Source organism: Cololabis saira, chromosome 20 (genome assembly GCF_033807715.1).
Source record: "Cololabis saira isolate AMF1-May2022 chromosome 20, fColSai1.1, whole genome shotgun sequence".
Lineage (NCBI taxonomy): Eukaryota > Metazoa > Chordata > Actinopteri > Beloniformes > Belonidae > Cololabis > Cololabis saira.
This window is the reverse complement of record NC_084606.1, coordinates 19,007,630-19,026,684: the sequence shown is the minus strand read 5'-3', so window position 1 is coordinate 19,026,684 and position 19,055 is coordinate 19,007,630. Positions and strand designations below refer to the sequence as shown.

General features: G+C 41.2%; 1 protein-coding gene across 4 annotated transcripts in view; it reads right to left on the bottom strand.

Annotated features, from left to right (window-relative positions):
• Positions 1–450: 450 nt before the first annotated feature.
• The window catches only part of col4a6 (collagen, type IV, alpha 6), a 115,308-nt gene continuing 96,703 nt past the window's right edge, over positions 451–19,055 (bottom strand). For 3 of the 4 annotated variants that reach the window (XM_061710531.1, XM_061710530.1, XM_061710533.1), the window contains 23 exons: positions 17,932–17,976; positions 16,178–16,249; positions 15,857–15,964; positions 15,004–15,222; positions 13,038–13,196; positions 11,009–11,179; positions 10,788–10,931; positions 9,949–10,071; positions 9,585–9,830; positions 9,399–9,473; positions 9,041–9,148; positions 8,253–8,360; positions 8,075–8,146; positions 7,842–7,961; positions 7,621–7,737; positions 7,367–7,528; positions 7,189–7,287; positions 6,194–6,343; positions 5,831–5,947; positions 5,235–5,426; positions 4,240–4,411; positions 4,020–4,134; positions 451–3,187 (listed from right to left, as the gene is read on the bottom strand). In XM_061710531.1, the coding sequence (XP_061566515.1) occupies positions 2,927–3,187; positions 4,020–4,134; positions 4,240–4,411; positions 5,235–5,426; positions 5,831–5,947; positions 6,194–6,343; positions 7,189–7,287; positions 7,367–7,528; positions 7,621–7,737; positions 7,842–7,961; positions 8,075–8,146; positions 8,253–8,360; positions 9,041–9,148; positions 9,399–9,473; positions 9,585–9,830; positions 9,949–10,071; positions 10,788–10,931; positions 11,009–11,179; positions 13,038–13,196; positions 15,004–15,222; positions 15,857–15,964; positions 16,178–16,249; positions 17,932–17,976 (3,155 nt within the window). In that variant the 3' untranslated portion in view covers positions 451–2,926. The remainder of the gene's footprint in view (positions 3,188–4,019; positions 4,135–4,239; positions 4,412–5,234; positions 5,427–5,830; positions 5,948–6,193; positions 6,344–7,188; positions 7,288–7,366; positions 7,529–7,620; positions 7,738–7,841; positions 7,962–8,074; positions 8,147–8,252; positions 8,361–9,040; positions 9,149–9,398; positions 9,474–9,584; positions 9,831–9,948; positions 10,072–10,787; positions 10,932–11,008; positions 11,180–13,037; positions 13,197–15,003; positions 15,223–15,856; positions 15,965–16,177; positions 16,250–17,931; positions 17,977–19,055) is intronic. The other variant, XM_061710532.1, reaches the window with a different exon arrangement.

Here is a 19,055-nt window from a genome sequence, read left to right as displayed (position 1 = left end):
AGGACCTCCAGTGCTCCTCTGCGGAGCTGGTCTATGGTCAGCCACTGCGGGTCCCAGGGGACTTCATTCCCAGCACCACTGCCCCTTGGTCTGCCACAATCCAACGCACCGCCCTGCTCGACAATGCCAGACTTTTCGCACCGCTCCCTACGTCCTGCCACAGATTGCCGAACTCACATTTGCCCAGTTCCCTGCAGTCCGCAGGTTATGTTTTCATCCGTGTCGATGGACACAGGGCACCCCTTCGCCCACCTTACGAGGGCCCCTTCCGTGTGGTGGAGCCTGGGGACAAGCACTTTGTTGTGGACATGGGAGGTAAACTGGAGCGTGTGTCAGTGGATCGCCTTAAACCGGCTCATTTGGATCTAGCTGGACCAATATCCATCAATATATCCATGTGGAAATTAATTTAATTTCCTCACACAGCCAACAACCATTAATAATGATGCATTTCTCAGTCAGTTTTTAAACTTTATTCCAAAGAGTTTGAGCACAGACATACCATACACATAACAATTACCGAATTGTTATTACAATGTTTTTTTCTTCTTCTAATGAATCTGAGGGATCATGGATCTCTTTTCATTCACTTCTGGCACTGAGATGATGATGCTGAATATAATATTTGACTTAAACAGAGAATAAAATCTTTTGTTATGACTTAAATCATCAATGTTGAATATATTGTTCATATACAAACATCCTAAAGGCATTTTTTTTTCACCATACACTTTTATGTTTACATTATTATCTTCTTGTTCCCTCCCATTTTAGCAAATAATACAAGAGGATAGAAAAAATAATTACAAACTAGATTACAAAATAAAAAATATGGACAAAAAAAAAGAAAGGAAATTAAAAAAAGGTGAAATATCAGGGCTACCAGCAGAAAGACAAGCTAGACACAATGATCATAGTGGTTACAAAAGCAGTAGCGCTCACTGTCCAACCATTTGGACTTACAAACCAAAAAGCACTGTAGAGAATTATAGTTTTATCTCCAAAAACACGGTCATTGCTCACCATTGCAAGAGAGTCTACAGGTAAAGGCAAAAAATTATTTTTTGTTTCTCTCCTCGTTAACCAAGTACATCATAAAGAAACAGAAAGAGGAAAAAATATACAGAGATTAGAAAAAACTAACAGCACTGTAAATCTTCGCTTTGACAAGTCCTGCTGGGAAATACAGTAAGTCTTATGTACAGAAAAAAAAAATATTTCAGATTGAACGTGCTCTGTTTTCTGTTGGTCTTAAAAAGAGTGATTTAAAAATACTAGAGTGGTGTCAACATAGTGAAAACCTTTGAGAAGACAAATATACCCCCTTCTGTGACTTGATTGTTTTTGTAATGTATATGGGTTCCCATCAGTGCAGTGCCAGTAATTTGCTATTATCTCTAACTATTGCAAAGGTTCTGATTGCGATATATGAATGTAAAGTGCTAATTTGCCTTGTTTATTGCATGTAGTTAAGAAGGAGATGAACTCAGATGTTACGTTTCAAATCGACTGTAACGGAAGTGCAGCACCAGAGTCACAGTGTGAAATGTAAAGAGGTGATAGGATTAAAATAAGAAAAATAACAAAATTCACGTTAACTGGTAGTTTTGCATGTTTATGGATAGATAATATTGTAACTGATTGTCCACACAAGTATTCTCTACATTGGTTTTGAAATAACTAGTTTCTAGATACACATGCGCTAGAAGTTGATTTGAGGGAGAAAACCTTGAGATCATAATTAATCAAAAAGGTCCAAAAACCTTCCAGTGGCCGGGAAGAAACAAGGATCTGTTCTCTGCAATTCCTCAACAAGGATTTACGAATTTGTCTGTGACATTGTTATAATTTGCACGTGAACATAGTTTATTGCGCGCTTAACATCTGACATAAATGTGACATAAATGTGACACCATGTTACATTATCGCTACGAAGAAGGACGGCTCTATAAACTGGACAAATCAAGACCAACCTTTTTTTCAGTTTTTTGGGTTATTTTTAGTTTTACATTTTTGAGTTAAGTTAGTGGTTTCAAAATAAATTCTATTATTTATTACTATAAAAGTACTCTGAAATTTGCATCTTTTTTAAACTGCAATGCTTCCCCAGTCTCTTGCGTCTATGGTCTCACTCATTCAGGTTGGCGACGGGGGATAGGTTGGAGTGAGGCTGGAGTGTATAAATGTGTTTATTTGAACTTTTTTAATCATGTACAGCACTTTGTGCTCCATTCAATTCAAATGAAAAGTGCTTGACAAAGTCTGACTGACATATGTACAAATACATTGAATGTTCAATATATAGCCTGCAAACTTGTTTGAAATTAAATCAATCAATTAACAAATCATATCCATTCATGCAAAACATTCAAAATGACCAGTAACTTTACAAATTGTTATGTAGCACCAAAGAAGAAAGAGGTTATTTTAAGTGCAAACGGGAGCCTGAACCGGGGTTGGAGAGGACTTCATCCATTTCAGTTAAACCAGTTCAGAGAACGACGTCCGCCACTGCTGCTAAGAGCTTACAATCCAACAGCGACGTGTGACTTCGCTTTCTGAACTGAATCATCTGAAGTGGACGTTTAAGCCCGTGAGAGTTAAGTAATTTCTGAAAGGGGGGAGGGGGGGGCACGCTCTGAGGTAACTGAGAATGATCCTCGCCAAAAACTGTAACGAGAAAGCAGAGACAAAATGGAAAACAAAAATAAACAATAGCACCATTGTCAGTGATAATCTGAAGAAGAGCAGCCGCACTGAGGCCGCCCTCCTTTCTCTCCCTCTAGCTTGTTCCTTTGGTAAGCCGTTAAATGGGACAAAAAAAGGGGTTGATCTCGACTCATTTCAGTCAGTCACATGTTCTCGTTCTCGTCCACCGCCTTGAACATCCGTTACTGTAAGACCTCTCGACGCTCCCCTGCACCTACTACAAGAACCGGCTGCAGACTTGGCAGCGGCTGACTTTGGAGCGCTCCTGACCTCCCTTCAGAGTCTCCATGTTCGGGGAGTAGAGGAACTCCTCTCTGGGTTCCACGGTGGTTAGCCAGAAGCTGTACTTGTTGGCAAAGTAGTGGCATGTGCCCTTGGCCCCGTTGCACTCGATGAATGGAGTTGCGCGGAAATCCTCCAGGCAGGAGCCGGGAGACACCAAAGACTGGCCGCCGCCTTCTTTGCCAGCTGCTGTGTGCTGAGATGGAGAAGAGAAGATCTTTTTTATTTAAAACAGTAAATGCTACAAAAACTAAACACACTTTTGTCTCCAGCTTCTTCTAGTTTTGCTCGACTTGCAATGAAACAACTTTAAGTATAGCCTTTTCTGTGCATGAAAGCATTGGGTGTCTGAATGGACCACCAAATCGGAAATGTTGACATAATGCCCCGTGTTACTTTGTTTGGGACTGTTTAAGTTTAAAAAAATCTTCAGTGGGAGTCATCTACATCTGTACGGCACTGTGACTTACTACTCAGTACACTTATCCATCCTCTCCATCTTTTCCTCCACCCAGCTACATGTCTTCATCAAATGGGTGTCTCCAGTGTAGAAAATAGGCCCAAATAATCTAATTGTAGTGGTTTTGGATGGTTGAAATTTACTTCAACTGAACAACTGAGCCCTCGGGTATATTTTTATATCTGACTGCGTTGAGAAAAGTTTTCTTTTTCACACATCCGACTGCAGTTTCAGGACCTCTTTTTCAGTTTATCCTGATTTTTTTTCAACAGAGAAGAAAATGCAAAGTATACATTTGACTGAAGTTTTTTTAGTAGTGAGTTATAATAAAGAAAACCCACAAAAATAAATCTTTATGTGTCACTCCTGGTCTAGTTGGTTAGGTTTTACTTAAGCAAAAGGGGGACATTCCTATAAGAGCTTGTTATATCCCAGCTAACATTAAATAAAGACTGATATAGAGTTGTAGAGATCTAGAGTGGTGACATATTTGTCTTTGGGTTTTTCATTGCAGGTCAAACAAACGTTAAATTCAACAGTTTATAATAAACAGCTGTTTATGACGAACCATCAGGAAGGAGTATCCGATCCAGAGACTCCTCCAGCCAGGAGGACAGGTGGGAATCGTCAGGTCCTGACTGTGGACGGCCACGGCCTGAGACGGAGCCTCACAAACCGAACACCTAATAAAATGAATTACGAGGTTAGTTTAGATGTTCTCGATGGAAGCGGTGCTATGCAGGTGTGGTTTTACTTGGCTTTAAAGCTCATGCAGCAGTGTGCAGTACCTGCTGATGTATGGCCGTATCTGCTCAGTGTTCACGGGCATCATGGGTATGGGTGCGGTTGTAGAGAGCCAGTAGGACTTGTCGTTGCGACTGGCGTAGTAGCAGATCTCGTTGGGGGAACAGTAGAGGAAGGGGATGGTGCTGAACCTGGGGAGGCATGAGCCCGGCGTACCTGGATGGAGAGACATGGAGAGGTCAGCCGCTGGATGAAAGCTACAAGTGAGCAACAAAATCATTTTTTTCCCATACGATTTTGTTCCTGTCATAAGTTATTTAATGGCAATTGATCTGAGTGTGACTTCTAGCTTTTAAACCTGATATTCCATATATTTCAAGTACAGTAGGTCAAGTGCCAAATTGGATAGCCAAACTCAAAATATCAAATAAAACATTAGTTCTACACGAGAATCTGTTACATCTGCAGATACAGAACAGATTAACCTGCAAATGTTAAGTCATTTCTTGTCTTCTTGCACTATCGTTGTGAGTGAAATACACGTTTTTTTTACTTCTGTATTTTAAAAACATACGGCCACTGAAGCCTCTAGTCTGCTGGAGTTATAATGTTTCATAATTTGTGAACATTGCTGGATCCCCTGCACAAGTGGCAATCACAGTAGCCCTTTAAACTGATTTGAATGAAAAACATGGTTTGCACCTTCATTGCTAAACATTATTGAGCCTTGAGCGCCACTTTCTACCATTTATGGCTTCTGCTCGCAGCAGTAAAACTGTTTGTAACGGCTTGCATAAACACCGTCCGAATATCAGAAAAGCTGCTTGTTTACGACTTTCCCAGTGATGGAAAAGCAAGTTCCTATAAGACTAAAGCTGACGCAGCTGTGAATCGACTCTAGCCCCATAACAAGCCCCTATTCAGTGGTCAGGAAGGTTTATAAAAGTTAATTCAAGTTAAAGACTGTCAACTGGTGTATCTTGTGTAATCCGGTTCATATATCTGCAGAGACACATTACGATAAAGAGTGTTTCTATACCCAGGTCTTGGTTGTGCGCCTTCTCCTGTCCCTCCACGTACAGCAGGCTGTATCCGTCCCACAGCTTATCCATGCCCTGAGGACACATGGGCACGTCGGAGCCCTGGCTGTGCTTCACCAGAGTGTAGCCCAGGCTGGAGCTGCGGCCGGCACCGCCGGGTATGCCGGGTTGGCCGACTGTTCCAGGTTGACCTGAGGGAGAGAAAAATGAGAACAAATGTTCAGCAGATCTGTGTTTAAATGTTTATGGTAACATGTCGGTTTATTGGCTGAGCTTCGGTGGTCAAGGGTTTTCTATTTACCTCAGCCATGAACTACTACAGTTTCCTTGCTAATGACTTGAGACATGGTGTCATAAAGTGACAACTGGGATGGAAGTCCAAAGTTACTTACTCCCTAAAAGTAATTCAATATTCCTTGACATAGTTGGAACTGATGTTTAAACATGCAAAAAAAAACTCCTTTGTGATGCTTTAAAGATGCTCATGGAAATGTGTTTTACATCCATCTGTGAGTAACTCATTTGTTCTCAGTAGTAACAGGATTTGTAACAAGATGGAAATAATGTTGAGGACAGTATAAGAAAGAACAGTGACCTTGGTCTCCAGTGGGTCCAGGGAAGCCAGGGGGTCCAACTTCACCATTAGTACCATCCAGACCGGGTCCGCCGGTCCTGCCTAGGCTACCCACATTGCCGGGACGTCCCTTTTCACCTGCAACCGGAAAATAAGTTATACATATGTGATCAAACACACACAAATATTTCTTCTTAATTATTTAATTGTTTCATCTTTGGAGGAGCAGAAATGTAGAAAATGTTCATGCGTAGCTTCATGGGAGATACTACGTGATGCAGCATTAGTTCAGGCTGGTGAGCAGACCTAACAGAGGCTAGATGGAGCCATGGTGATGTGGTTTAGATATAACAGTAGGAGAAAATGAGTGCTGTCGCTCCGCACCTGGACGTCCTGGTAGGCCAGGCTGACCGGCCCCTCCAGGAAAACCAGGGCTTCCACTTCGACCAGGAAGACCCGGGTCTCCAGGTTGGTTGACGCGTTCAAATCGCGTCGGCAACAGGACTCCAGGCTGACCCTTCTGTCCAGGGCGCCCTGGAGAAGAGTGGAGAGAGCGAGACATAATCAACACGCGAAGGTCAAGAACAAAAAATAATGAACATTCTTGTCTAATCACAATCCTTATCCTTAGTACTCGAATTGTAAAAAAAAATCAGGGGGGATGGTGGATTTTATCATATGGGGACAGATAATTTGTGCTGATTACAAATAATATAATATATTACAAATAATAGCACTGACCAAAAAACCTGCAGAAATACTGCAGGAATGACATAGCAACAGGTAAATGCAGCCTTCTGTAAGCTTTAAATATCCACTGGGCTTACATCTAATACATCAAAACACAACAATAAAAAACAGTTTTCTGAACTTATCAATATGATTCTGTCCTTCACAGGATAAGTAAAATGGATCACTGCAAAAACTCAAAATCTTAACAAGAATATTTGTCTTATTTCTAGTTAAAATGTCTCATTTTAGTAAAAAAAAATCTCATTACACTTAAAACAAGACTCATCACTGGAAAAAACAAAAATTTCACCTGTTTCAAGTAGATTTTCACTTGAAATAAGTAGAAAAATCTGCCAGTGGAACAAGATTTTTTTTGCTTGTAATGAGAAGATAAATCTTGTCCCACTGGCAGATTTTCCTACTTATTTAAAGTGAAAATTTACTTGAAACAGGTGAAAATGGTCAAATAAGTTATTTTTCTGGTGACGAATCTAAATAGCAGTAAAACCACATTAATTGATGAAATGACATAAGGGATGGAAAGGGGGGGTAGCAGTTTTACAGGGGGGATGATTTTGACCGTTTTTATTTCAGGGGGGATGCCATCCCCCCTCATCCCCCCTCAACTCCAGTACTGCTTATCCTACCTCGGAATCCTTTTGGTCCTTTGCCTCCATAGTAACCGGGGTCGCCAATAAAGCCTTTAAGACCAGGAGATCCGCTGTAACCGGTTTCACCTCGAGCTCCTGAAAAGCAGAAAAAAACCCACCTTTAACTTTCATTTTTGATTTATGCAACCGACACACACAGAGATAAATACTTCACCTTTAAATCCGGGGCCTCCGGGGCCTCCAGGGCCTCCAGAGAATCCTAGATCTCCTTTTGGGCCGGGGGATCCTGGGAACCCTGGGAGCCCTGAATCACCCCTGTCTCCCGGCGCTGTTCCTAGACCTGGTGGCCCAGCGGCACCTGGAGGACCCTGGAAACCTGCAGGAGAGAAAGGAGTGTTATAAATTGAAGAGGGGAAGGGAGAAAAGAAAAGGAACGATGAGAATGATGCACTAGCAAAATGCATTTACCGTATTCTCCATCCAGTCCAGGGAGGCCGGGGTCTCCCACAGGTCCAGGGATGAGTGATCCTACTGATGTTCCTGGAAGTCCTGGCAGGCCAGGGGCACCTTGGAGTCCAGAAGCACCTGGCAGAAGCACACACACACACAAACAATCAAAAAACAACGCAGGAATGACCATTTACCTTACTTTTACAGAATATTTTGAATTTTCCTTAATTTCAATTTACCGGGGTTTCCTCTCTCTCCTTTTTGTCCAGGAAAGCCTGGGCCTCCAGGGTAGGACACACCTCTCTCTCCCTTCAATCCAAAAGCACCATTGACACCAGGGCGACCTCCTGCGTTCCCCCCTGGTAACAGACGAGACAAGAAGTTTATCAGAACTTTATCTTCCACGGCACCAAAATGGAGCAGTTGAAGAGACATCTCCACAGGGAGATGGTGAGTGGGACATGGTCCTTGCCTGGGGTTCCTGGGAGACCTTTAGGTCCACCAAGGCCGTTGAGTCCATCCAGACCAGATGGTCCAGGCAAACCTGCAGAAAAAAACATGGTTGTGAGCTGGCTTAACTGCAATTTATAGTTGTCCTCGGACCTCCTACATCTGTGGGTGGTGGAAGCTCAGATTGGTTCTATTCTCACCTTTCGCCCCCGGACCTCCTGGACCTCCAGGGAAACCAGGACCACCATCTGTTCCTTGTCTTCCTGGGAATCCAGGCAGGCCTTTTGCCCCAGGGAAACCAGGACCGCCTGCAGGAAATTTGAAAAAAAGTTAACCTCAAGATGACTGAATCAGCTTTAGGAATGGGCAATATTTTACCATTCACGATAAACCGTCAAAAAAATTCCCCACGGTAAGAATTTGAGGAAATTGAGGAAATGAGCGTGAAAGAAAGAAAGAAAGAAAGAAAGAAAGAAAGAAAGAAAGAAAGAAAGAAAGAAATGAGCCTGAAAGAAAGAAAGAAAGAAATGAGCCTGAAAGAAAGAAGAAAGAAATGAGCATGAAAGAAAGAAAGAAAGAAAGAAAGAAAGAAGAAAGAAAGAAATGAGCCTGAAAGAAAGAAAGAAAGAAAGAAAGAAAGAAAGAAAGAAAGAAAGAAAGAAGAAAGAAATGAGCATGAAAGAAAGAAAGAAAGAAAGAAAGAAAGAAAGAAAGAAAGAAAGAAAGAAAGAAAGAAATGAGCATGAAAGAAAGAAAGAAGAAAGAAATGAGTCTGAAAGAAAGAACGAAGAAAGAAATGAGCATGAAAGAAAGAAAGAAGAAAGAAATGAGCCTGAAAGAAAGAAATATTCCCATTGATGACACTTTTTGTATTGGTATTTTTTTTATCGTAATTGGGTTAAATGCCAGAAATTATCGTGATACATTTTTTTGTCCATACCGCCCATCCCTAATCAGCTTCATGAGTTTGTCTTGCTTCGCCTCTCACCTGATGCTCCGGGCCGTCCTCCCTCACCGATAGCACCTTTTGCACCAGGGAAACCTGGCCCCCCTGGGAAGCCGGGGTCACCGGGGGCACCGTCAAGTCCTCCACCAGCTGAAGAAAGATATCAGTGTGCTATGAAACACATCTTTGGACACGTGACAGAGACTTGAAAACCTAAGCAATCAAAAGATCTACAGGGGCTGTAGTTTCTTTGAGTAAGTTGCTCTTACTAATCTAGTTTAAGCATAGCATTATTTAAGAAAGAATACAATTGATGAATAAAAGCCTTTTAACGGGAGCCGGGGAAAAGCAGCTTTATTAGTACCGGCTTTTTTTTAGTCTTCAACACCAAAAGCATTACCTGAGAAGCCTGGATCTCCTGCTTGGCCTTTAGGCCCTGGAGCTCCGGGATAAGTGTAAGCTTCGCCAGGTGGACCTGAGCAACGAAAACATGTGAGTTTAAATGATCCAGCTTGGATGTTCCAGCATAACAGCCTGAATGCACAGATTTATAAATATGAACGGATGAGCTGTCATTCAAGGTCACCTTTTCCACCAGGACGACCAGGTTCTCCAGGGTTGCCAGGGTACCCAGGGCCACCATCATCCCCCCTTGGTCCTGTTATGCCAGGGAATCCCATGATTCCTCTTTCCCCCTTTGACCCAGGAAAGCCTGGGGATCCGGGACGTCCTGCATATCCGGGCGGGCCGGGCTGTCCTTTGCTCTGTTCACTGAAAGGAGTGTATCCCGGCTGCCCCTGGCGACCAGGTGAACCAGGCGAACCCCTGTCCCCTGTAAACCGGAGAAAGAGTATGTGGGTGAAAACAGAAATGGAATCAGTCTGAAACAGCTTTTAAACAACTGACCATTTTTATTTTCTCATTAAAACATAGAGAGGAAGTCTTGATACCTCTGGGTCCAGTGAAGCCCGGGAAACCTGAGGACCCAGGGTCTCCAGGGTCTCCTTTCTCCACTCTTCCAACCTGTTGCGGAATTCCAGGCAAGCCGGGTAGACCAGGCAGTCCGTATTCGCCTGCAAAAGTGGACACACGTGGAGGTTTGAGAGATTCACAGGCTGTCGATCGTTTTCAGATATATACACAGTCTAAAGCAGATCGGTGATGCAGCGTTTGTCAACTACGCCCCAAAATTATGGAACACACTGCCCAAAAACACCAGGGAAGTCGAGTCGGTAGATATTTTCAAAAGACAACTTAAAACCTATCTCTTTACTCAAGCATTTAAACATAACATAACCGCGCCTTAGCTGCCATTTTCCTTTTATCTACCGTATATATATCATTGATTTTTACTGTCTGCATTATTTTTATACTTTTAAATGTTTTTATATGATCATTTTTATCTTGTACTCTTATTTGTTGATATTTTTATCTTTTTATTTTTCATATGCCTACGACTCGTGCAGCATTTTTACCTTTTTATATTCATATATTACATTTTTATATACCTTTTTACATTATCCTATCTTAGTAGTTGTTCTGTGGAGGAAATTGAAACTGAATTTTGTGAGGGTTATGTTTTATATCACTGCACTTAAATATTTGTGTTTTTTTGTTTTATTTGCTGTTGTTGTTTCTTATTTGTACTGTTAATGTAAAGCACCTTGAGCTGCGACTTTCGTCTGAAAGGTGCTATATAAATAAAGTTTATTATTATTTATTATTATTATCACACTCGTTTTGCTTCTGACTCTGGCGTCACCAGCTTCGCTCCACTTCTGGACTCTACCTTTTTGTCCAGGTGATCCAAAACCGCCAGGTCTTCCTTCTCCCCCGGGTCCTCCGGGCAATCCTTTTCCTCCAGGGAAGCCTGGAGATCCAGGGCGACCTGGTAGTCCAGGGAAACCCATCACTCCTGAAAAGCCTTGTTCACCTGCAGACACAAGCGAGAACAATCGTCAGCAGATCAGAAGCGATTGAGACAAGTGGATGGATGGAAAACGGGCCTACCCTTTCTTCCTGGTATTCCCGGGATTCCGTCTCTGGTTCCTGATCCTGGGGGTCCGGGGAGTCCCCTTGACCCTGGTCCTCCAGGAGTGCCTGGAAGTCCTTGGGTTCCCTTGATACCTTCTCGCCCGGTGTAACCTGGATCTCCTCTGTCTCCCTTTCGTCCAGGGAACCCTGACAATGATTGATGGTAGAAAGACTTTAGTGAAAGACCTTTAAATAGCTGCAATCATCTATAAACGAAACCAGACAAGAAACCACTGTCTAAAATAAATGTCACTTATTCAGATTTATAATATACTATGTACAAATAGTAAAAACAATCAAATTTTGACTATCAATTAAAACTTACCTTTCTGTTTCAGCAACAAATGTAATTAGAAACAACGATTTTTTATTCCGGATAAACACACCGACACACAATTTGGCACAAAGCAGGCAACAGTGGGGCCACAATTTGTGGCTTGCACGGGTTTACTGTCTTGATTAGGCTGCAATTGCACTTAGAAGACAAGAAATTGTATCGAATAGATGAAAGCATGATCCGGCTCATTATTGGGAGATTTGAAACATTTTCTGAATCAAGGCTGTAATCATACAGGTACGCCGATCATGAGTGCAATTCCAGGCTAAATTAGAGATTAAACCACCTAAAGTTTATCCTGCAGGGTAGAGCGCTAAGCACTACTGTTTACATTCTTTTTTTTTTGTTTTAAAAAAAAAGGACCAGCGTTCAACACATCTGTACTGCAGATTTGGAAAGCTTACAGCCGAATTTGCTACTGATCTACGAGGAAGCAGGGATGTGGTGAAAAAAGTCCTTTTAAGAATGTAGAAAAAAGCCTTTGGACTCAGCAGAGCAGTGACAAAGCTAAATAGCATTTGCACCAAACAAACTCACTGCAGTTAATCAAATAAAAAAGAAAAATGGTACTGATTAGACGGAACATTGAAACACAAGGGGGTTAGTTCTGGCTACAAAAACAAAGAGGAAAAAAAAAAAAACAATTGTCAGCAGTCACATTTCCCTTGAATGTGTATTGTTTTTTTTTTCTTTTGAACTCAAGCGAATACTGCGAGTAGGCTGTGATGCAGTTTGACGCATTTTTATATATTTTCTGGTGCACATCTGTAAGAACAGAAACAAATTTGATGCAGCACTGCCATTTGAAGAGAGCTCCTCGGTGAAATACCATCGCTTGTTTCTTTTTGTAAGCTATGTTACTAAGTATCAGTCGACTTAGAAGATTATCATTGCATGGCTGCATTAAAATTGAGGGTATGTTATTGCTTTAACCAAAATATTACCACCTTGGGAGGTTCCTTTACGTGTTTCAAGGAACACACTGTCACACCCACTGACTGCAAGAACTCCTTTGATGGATATGTACTTGCATCGTGGTGGGAAATGGAGCGCAGGGTGACAGTTTGAATGAACGTAGCGGTTAAATGCTGAATGCACGGACAGCAGGGGACTTCAGGGATGGAAGCGAAAGCTGGAGCAGATGGAAGAAGAAAAGGATGACGGATTGGGGGGGAGGGGGGAAGTGTCTCACCTTGGCAGCCTAAAACGAATTCACCAACACCAACAAGAAAAGGATGGAGGGATGAGAGGATGCATGGAGATGATGGTGGTGGGGGGGAGTGTAGAAACAAAGGAGGATATAAGGAGGAAAAAAAACATGACAAGGAAAAATACAAAAGAGAAGAAGACATTCTTTTGGGTGATACAGAAGTCAAATACACAGGAATAAAACAGGCAATCTGATGGAGGGCTGAAGAGAGACCACTGGAGTGTGTCTGTCAGTTTGGTGTGCTGCAGTTTACTGTGTGCTACTCCATCCCATAAAACGGCTATGAACAGAGCTGTGTGAAATGGGACCTGTGGCAGACATCTCATTAATGCATCAGGAAATGGTGTCGTCTTGTTTTTACAAAAAAGAAAGAAGGAAAGATAAACACCCAACATATATCTCCTTTAAGTATAGATTAAAATGAATAGAAAGCTGGTTAGCCGGATTTTATCTCCCACCTGGGGATCCGCTCAGTCCTTTGATGCCAGCAGCTCCAGGCCGACCAGGAAAGCTTGAGGCCGGGTCACCTGGTGGTCCGGGAGGACCGGGAATACCATTGACACCGTCAACTCCGCGCTCGCCCCTCCGTCCAGGAGCACCGATGCGGCCGTCCAAACCTGACGGCAGAGCAAAAAGCATGAACATTAGGGGTGGGCAAAAATATCGATATGGCAATATATCGCGATACTTTTCCAGCCGATTCAATATCGATATTCAAAATTTGAATATCGATTTTTTTTTTTTAATTTATTTTTTTTTAAAATATTTTTTATCCCCGATTTTTTTCCCATTATATCACCCAGTGCTCCTACCTAAGTGACAGTCCTGGGCTTTGCCACTCTCTACCAACCCTGGGAGGGCCCTGCACTGAGCTCAGGTTTTATTTCACGTTTTATTTCATTTTATAATTTATTTTTTATATAACACAATTGCCTGTCCTTAAAAAATGAAAAATAAACGACAGAGGTTTATTTATTTATGGATTTATATCTATACCGACTGATCACTGTGCCTGTCCTTGGTTTTAGTACCCATCTTTCTTGTGTTTATTATCATTTGCCACATAATTAAAGCAACCTCATACTAAATTTAATGTTAATTTCATATGATGTAAATAATATGAAAAACATATACAAATAAGTTGTAACTTTAGCTTGTATAGTTATAATAAAACATTGTTTTGACTCAGTTTGTCCCATGAATTGTCACTATAATCTGATGAACGTGCAACTCGGATTTTAAGATCCATCACTATCATCTGATGTACATATATACAACTTGGATTTTAAGATGTGTAATGCATTTTTAAATTTTTCTGTGAACTATGTAGAATATAATAATCGGGATATCGCATAATCGGGATATCGCAATGTGTATCGTATCGTGGCTCAAGTATCGTGATGCGTATCGTATCGTGAGGTCCTTCCCAATACCCACCCCTAATGAACATATTAATGCAATCCTTCTCCTTGTGGTGCGTTCACACCGAACATGAATCCCTTTACTTCCCAAAGATGCCCAGTATCGTCATCCTGCTGCATCCCCCATCACCGGCTAGGCTTCAGCTAACCTAAGCTTGGGCTGCCAGTCTCACATGATCCTGAAGGACATTTGTCCGGTAACTTTGGGAACTGATATCTCCTTGACAACGGCAAGTCGTCCATTGAACAAGCCTCTATATGCACTAAATTCATGAACATAGATGTTGTTGCTGTTGCTCGAAAGCTCTTCTTTACGTCATTGAGGATCCTGCATTTGCATTGATCATGACCAGAAGCCCACTTCTCAGATCAGCAGTAGCTGTAGCAACAAATCTGGCTCCATTGATAGCTGGTTTATATAACTGTGGACTGATGGATGTCTCAACACTGAGATTAATTCATCTTGATTACATTGCTTCAGAAAACTCCTTTTTGCAAGGTATAGTTCAGATTATGCTTCCAATGAACAGCAAACTTAAAAGATGGCTTAGATGTCTTTTGTCACTCAAAGTAGCGGTACATCACACCTCCAAATGTATTTCACTAACTAGACTTTAGTTTTTCAAACTAACTCAAATTATCTTTGGTTGAAATAATTAGGGAATGGCTTCATTTTTCTCTAGCAATGTGAATGTTAGAGTGTCTAAATATATAAATATATGAGATATTATAATTGTTGCTTATGAGGTGAAGTACATTGTGTTTGTCTATTGCTGCAACTTGATGAAGCTCTATCACAACAGCTGTACTATTACTACTGCTACTAATGGTACCACTACTAGTTAGCTCTAAACTACTAATATCGCTACCAAAATATGTGTTTAGCAGGTAACTACAGCATCCATAAATGAAACAAGTGTGTATGATATGTTAAAAGTGACATTATTAGTACTGTTATTGATTTAAGACCTAAACCGTGTCACTCTCTGCATCTCAAACTCACCAGGGCCTCCGGGTCCACCATTAGTTCCAGGCTCGCCTTTGTCTCCAGGCAGTCCAGGTGCACCGTCCCGTCCTGGAGCTCCAGGTGTGGCTCCAAGAGTGTCCCCAACCTGGCCTTTGGGTCCAGGGCGCCCTGGAATGCCGTCCTTCCCCCTGCCTCCATCAAAACTCCGTCCTGGAATTCCTGGACCACCCGGGTCTCCTCTGGGTCCAGGAAAACCTGCAGGAAAAAAGTGGAGGAAGGAACAGCAGAGACCGTAACTTAAGTATAGTCAAAGTAATGGCATGAAGGGGCTTGAAGTCAGTAAGTATGCTGCTTCTATTATTACAGTCCAAATGGATGAGTAGAAATCCAAAATAAAAATAATACAGAACAGAAACTAAAAACACATCACTTTTTTACTAAACTGCCCTCTATGATGGAGGCTGATTCTGGGCCTCCTCCTGTAACAACTGATTCATTTGAATAATAACTGAAGTTCTCTTATGACTTTTACAGATGATTCTTCCATTTACCTGAAAATTACTTGGAATTATGTTTTGAAACTGCTTTTATTTGGGTAATTGAATTTAAAAACAGTTCAAACACCCTCACAAAGCACAATCTCATCGCTGTGTTTGGGGCCACCTACGACTCACTACACAAGTGACCGTGACATCACATACCCAGGATGGGGTATGACATTACATTGAGACAATTACAAGGTCATAATATGTATTATTCTACTTAAATTGACCTTTCCTTTGTAATTATGGTATCAATCTACAGCCAGTTTCAGATAATCACAAACTTTGGTCAAACTCATTTCATTGTTCATTCCTCACAGCCTGATCACCATGCAGATTTACTGTACCTTGCGGTCCAGGTTGGCCTCCAAAACCGACATCTCCCCTCTCTCCTTTGGCACCATCAAACCCTGGGCGGCCAGAGCCTCCAGGTGCGCCCGAGTGGCCTTTCGGGCCTGACAGAAACAAACAAGTTAAGCACAATTTTGTGATTACAGACTTTAAACCTATAAGTTTCAATTATCTAAAAATATCTGCTCCAAAGGAAATTATTTCCCTCCTCTTCATAAATAAACTGTAGGTAAAAATGAAGCAAAACAACTTAAAGCAATGGGTGGCTGAACAAGTGGACATGTTATTATTACATTAACAAAGGACTGTGATTGTACCTGGTCCTCCAGGTAAACCAGGATAACCGGGGTCTCCAGCCTCACCGGGGATGGTACACGGCAGTACTGTGCCTAGTAGCAGTCGGACAATGGTTAGAATTCAAACTTTATGCAATTGCATAGACATAAAGACACCTGGACACATTCATGCCATTAAAACAGATGCTCATAACATCACTTCCAAACACTAAAGTTGTCTTCGCAGTAATTAACTTGCTTACATTTTAAAGTGTAGACAGGAAAAGTTCTACTACTTACGCAAACCTTCACATCAACTGTTTATAAGTCACAAGCATCAATAACTGAAATATCCGCTCCTGTCAGCAGTCTCCGTCAGCTTGAGGACGACTCGGTTATCTGGCCAGTTTTGCAGTGTTGATTGTCAATCGCTTTCATTCAGGCTGTGATGATTTTTATTTGGGTTAATTGAAGTGTAACCATGAGAATTAATGTGTGTTGGACGTTTAATGTTGTTAATAGCAAATTCAGGACTCGCTTCAATCATAGAACTCGCTTCAATCATTGGGCGGATCAAAAATTAGAAGCTCATGAGCAGGTTGAAGTTATGAAGTCAAAATGGGCTTTGTGTCTGGAGATCAGCTGTTTTCTGTCCTCTGGCCCCTCCTTCCCCAACCCTAACTGGTTAAAAGCACTTAGCAGAGGCGGCTTGCAAACATGCAGCATGTTTCAGCAGCTTTGACTGAACAAAACATAGGGCTAAGGACTTTACCAAATGCATCCAGACTGGCCGGATGGCATCTCTGAGAAGCAGGGAACGAGAAGCTTCCTTCGCCCTTTCTTTCACCATTTTCTAAAAAGATTAACTTTTTTTTTATTATTGTAATTTGTTTTATGGTCAGTTATCTATAATTTAACTACTGAAGCAAATTCCGAGCTGCCAGATTAATTAAACATGTTTCGATTTTACCATCTACTGTAAAATGGTTTGCAGAAATTGAATGAATATAGTCATTTTTAAAGTAACTGCAGGTGGACCTCTATAACAATTTTAATATTACACTGAGTTCATAAAAAAATTTAATTATTTTTTCTTTCTTTTTACGAACCAAAAACCTCAAAGTAACATTTCCCATACATCCTGTAATGTGTTAAAGACTGATGGTAAAGTCTATTTCAAAGTGGTGATTTTTCTGCGGTCTCTGAAGTGTTTTGTGTATACATTTTTTTTTTTCTTAAAACATTTTTTTTGCTTCCATAAAATATTTTCTGCATTGAAGACTGGAAATTAAAGTGAAGATAAAAAATGTTATGTTTAATTCATAAATCATTCAAAAAAGGGAGTGTTTAATGCTGATATTGATCATTTGAAATCTTTACTCCTGAACTGTGATTTCCAGTAAAAAAAATATGTCCACTTTTGCAGTCTATATCATTCAAAGCCCATATTCTCAAAATATTCCTAACTCTTTGAACCTGGTTTTATTTTTCAGCAGGACTCCCAGTCATAGTTTTGTGGTTTTCTTTTAATTTTGTGTCTCCAAATGCATTTTTAAAATAGCATTCAATACAACTGTGAACATGTGCTAGACCAGAAGTACTTGGTTAACTGAATGTTTGAGATATTTATTTTCATCTAGTGCGGACAGACCAGTTCTGACCGGGTAAAAGTAGTCGCTTCAGCAGCTTTTGTAAACTGTTTATATCCTTTGAGGGATGTTTGGATCCACCAGTTGCCGGGGTAACACAACATACGCTGTTACTCTGACCGGTGGTTGAAAAAGTTAGTTACCCACCCGTTCCCTCTCCGGCGTCATTAACCCCTCCACAGCTGTTTTCACCTGGACAGATACACATGCACAAGGAAGGTGACAGAGATGGAGGGATGGATGGATGGAGAGAGAGAGAAACAGATAGAGATGGAGATATGTTCATAGAGAGAATGAGGGGTGAAGATGGCAGCATACAAAGCCAGTCAGGGTCATTTGCATGCGCCATAGGAATTAATTTTTGTTTTCATCAAACAAATATCAGCAAATCAGCAATCAGTTCCAGTCAATTCATTCAAGGCTCATTCTGTTAAGGCAGAAGCATACCGAAATGCTTGGTTCGGTGTCAAAGTGCTAAAAAAACAAACAAATCAGGTTATTACCATCAACAGGAGAGAGGAAAGAGGGAAAGAGTTGCTTTGTCAGTGACTGAGATGTCACACAAAACAGCAACTGCTGTTGGACTCCTTCACTCTCTCTCAGCTCCTGTGAGTGACAATAACCCTCATATTGAAAGCAAAATGAATCAGTTATTCAGCATAAGCATAATGATATGAGAGCGCACATTCATACTGAAGATGAGGACCAGCTGCTGCAGAAGATCCTGTGTCATTTAGTCTCAGAGAGGAGGAATTGAATATCAGCAAAGACCTGCTGCAGTTACACTAAAGATTCAGTGCTGCCGAGTAAAGTCGATGTCTATGAATACAGTTTTTGTAGGTTTCAGTTAAAAATAAATAAATAAATGGATAGCTACATCCAAAGAACAATCAATACAATTTCTGGCCACGTGGGTCTATGGAGTCAAACACCTAGCTAGCCTTTGGCTACTTAGTACCCTCTGTAAACTTTTGACTTTTATTTTGTAAATAAAGACTAAGGAAAGCATAATTAGTGTTATTGTAAAGATGAGAGAGATGAGGGTTGGCCTGGAAGGATTTGGCGTTGTACTTAAGCAAATCCTTGTTTCAGCACACGTTTCAGATGTCGATGAAATAAGGGCTTGATATATTCCCCAAGAGGCAATGTACATTAGTTAAAGTCAGATTCTATAAGCCAAGCTAATATAGTTAACTTAAGGTAACTGAAGTAAGGTGGGGGTGTTCCAGCTGGTTCCCAGAGCTGCTCGTTTCACCTACTTGGCCATTTTT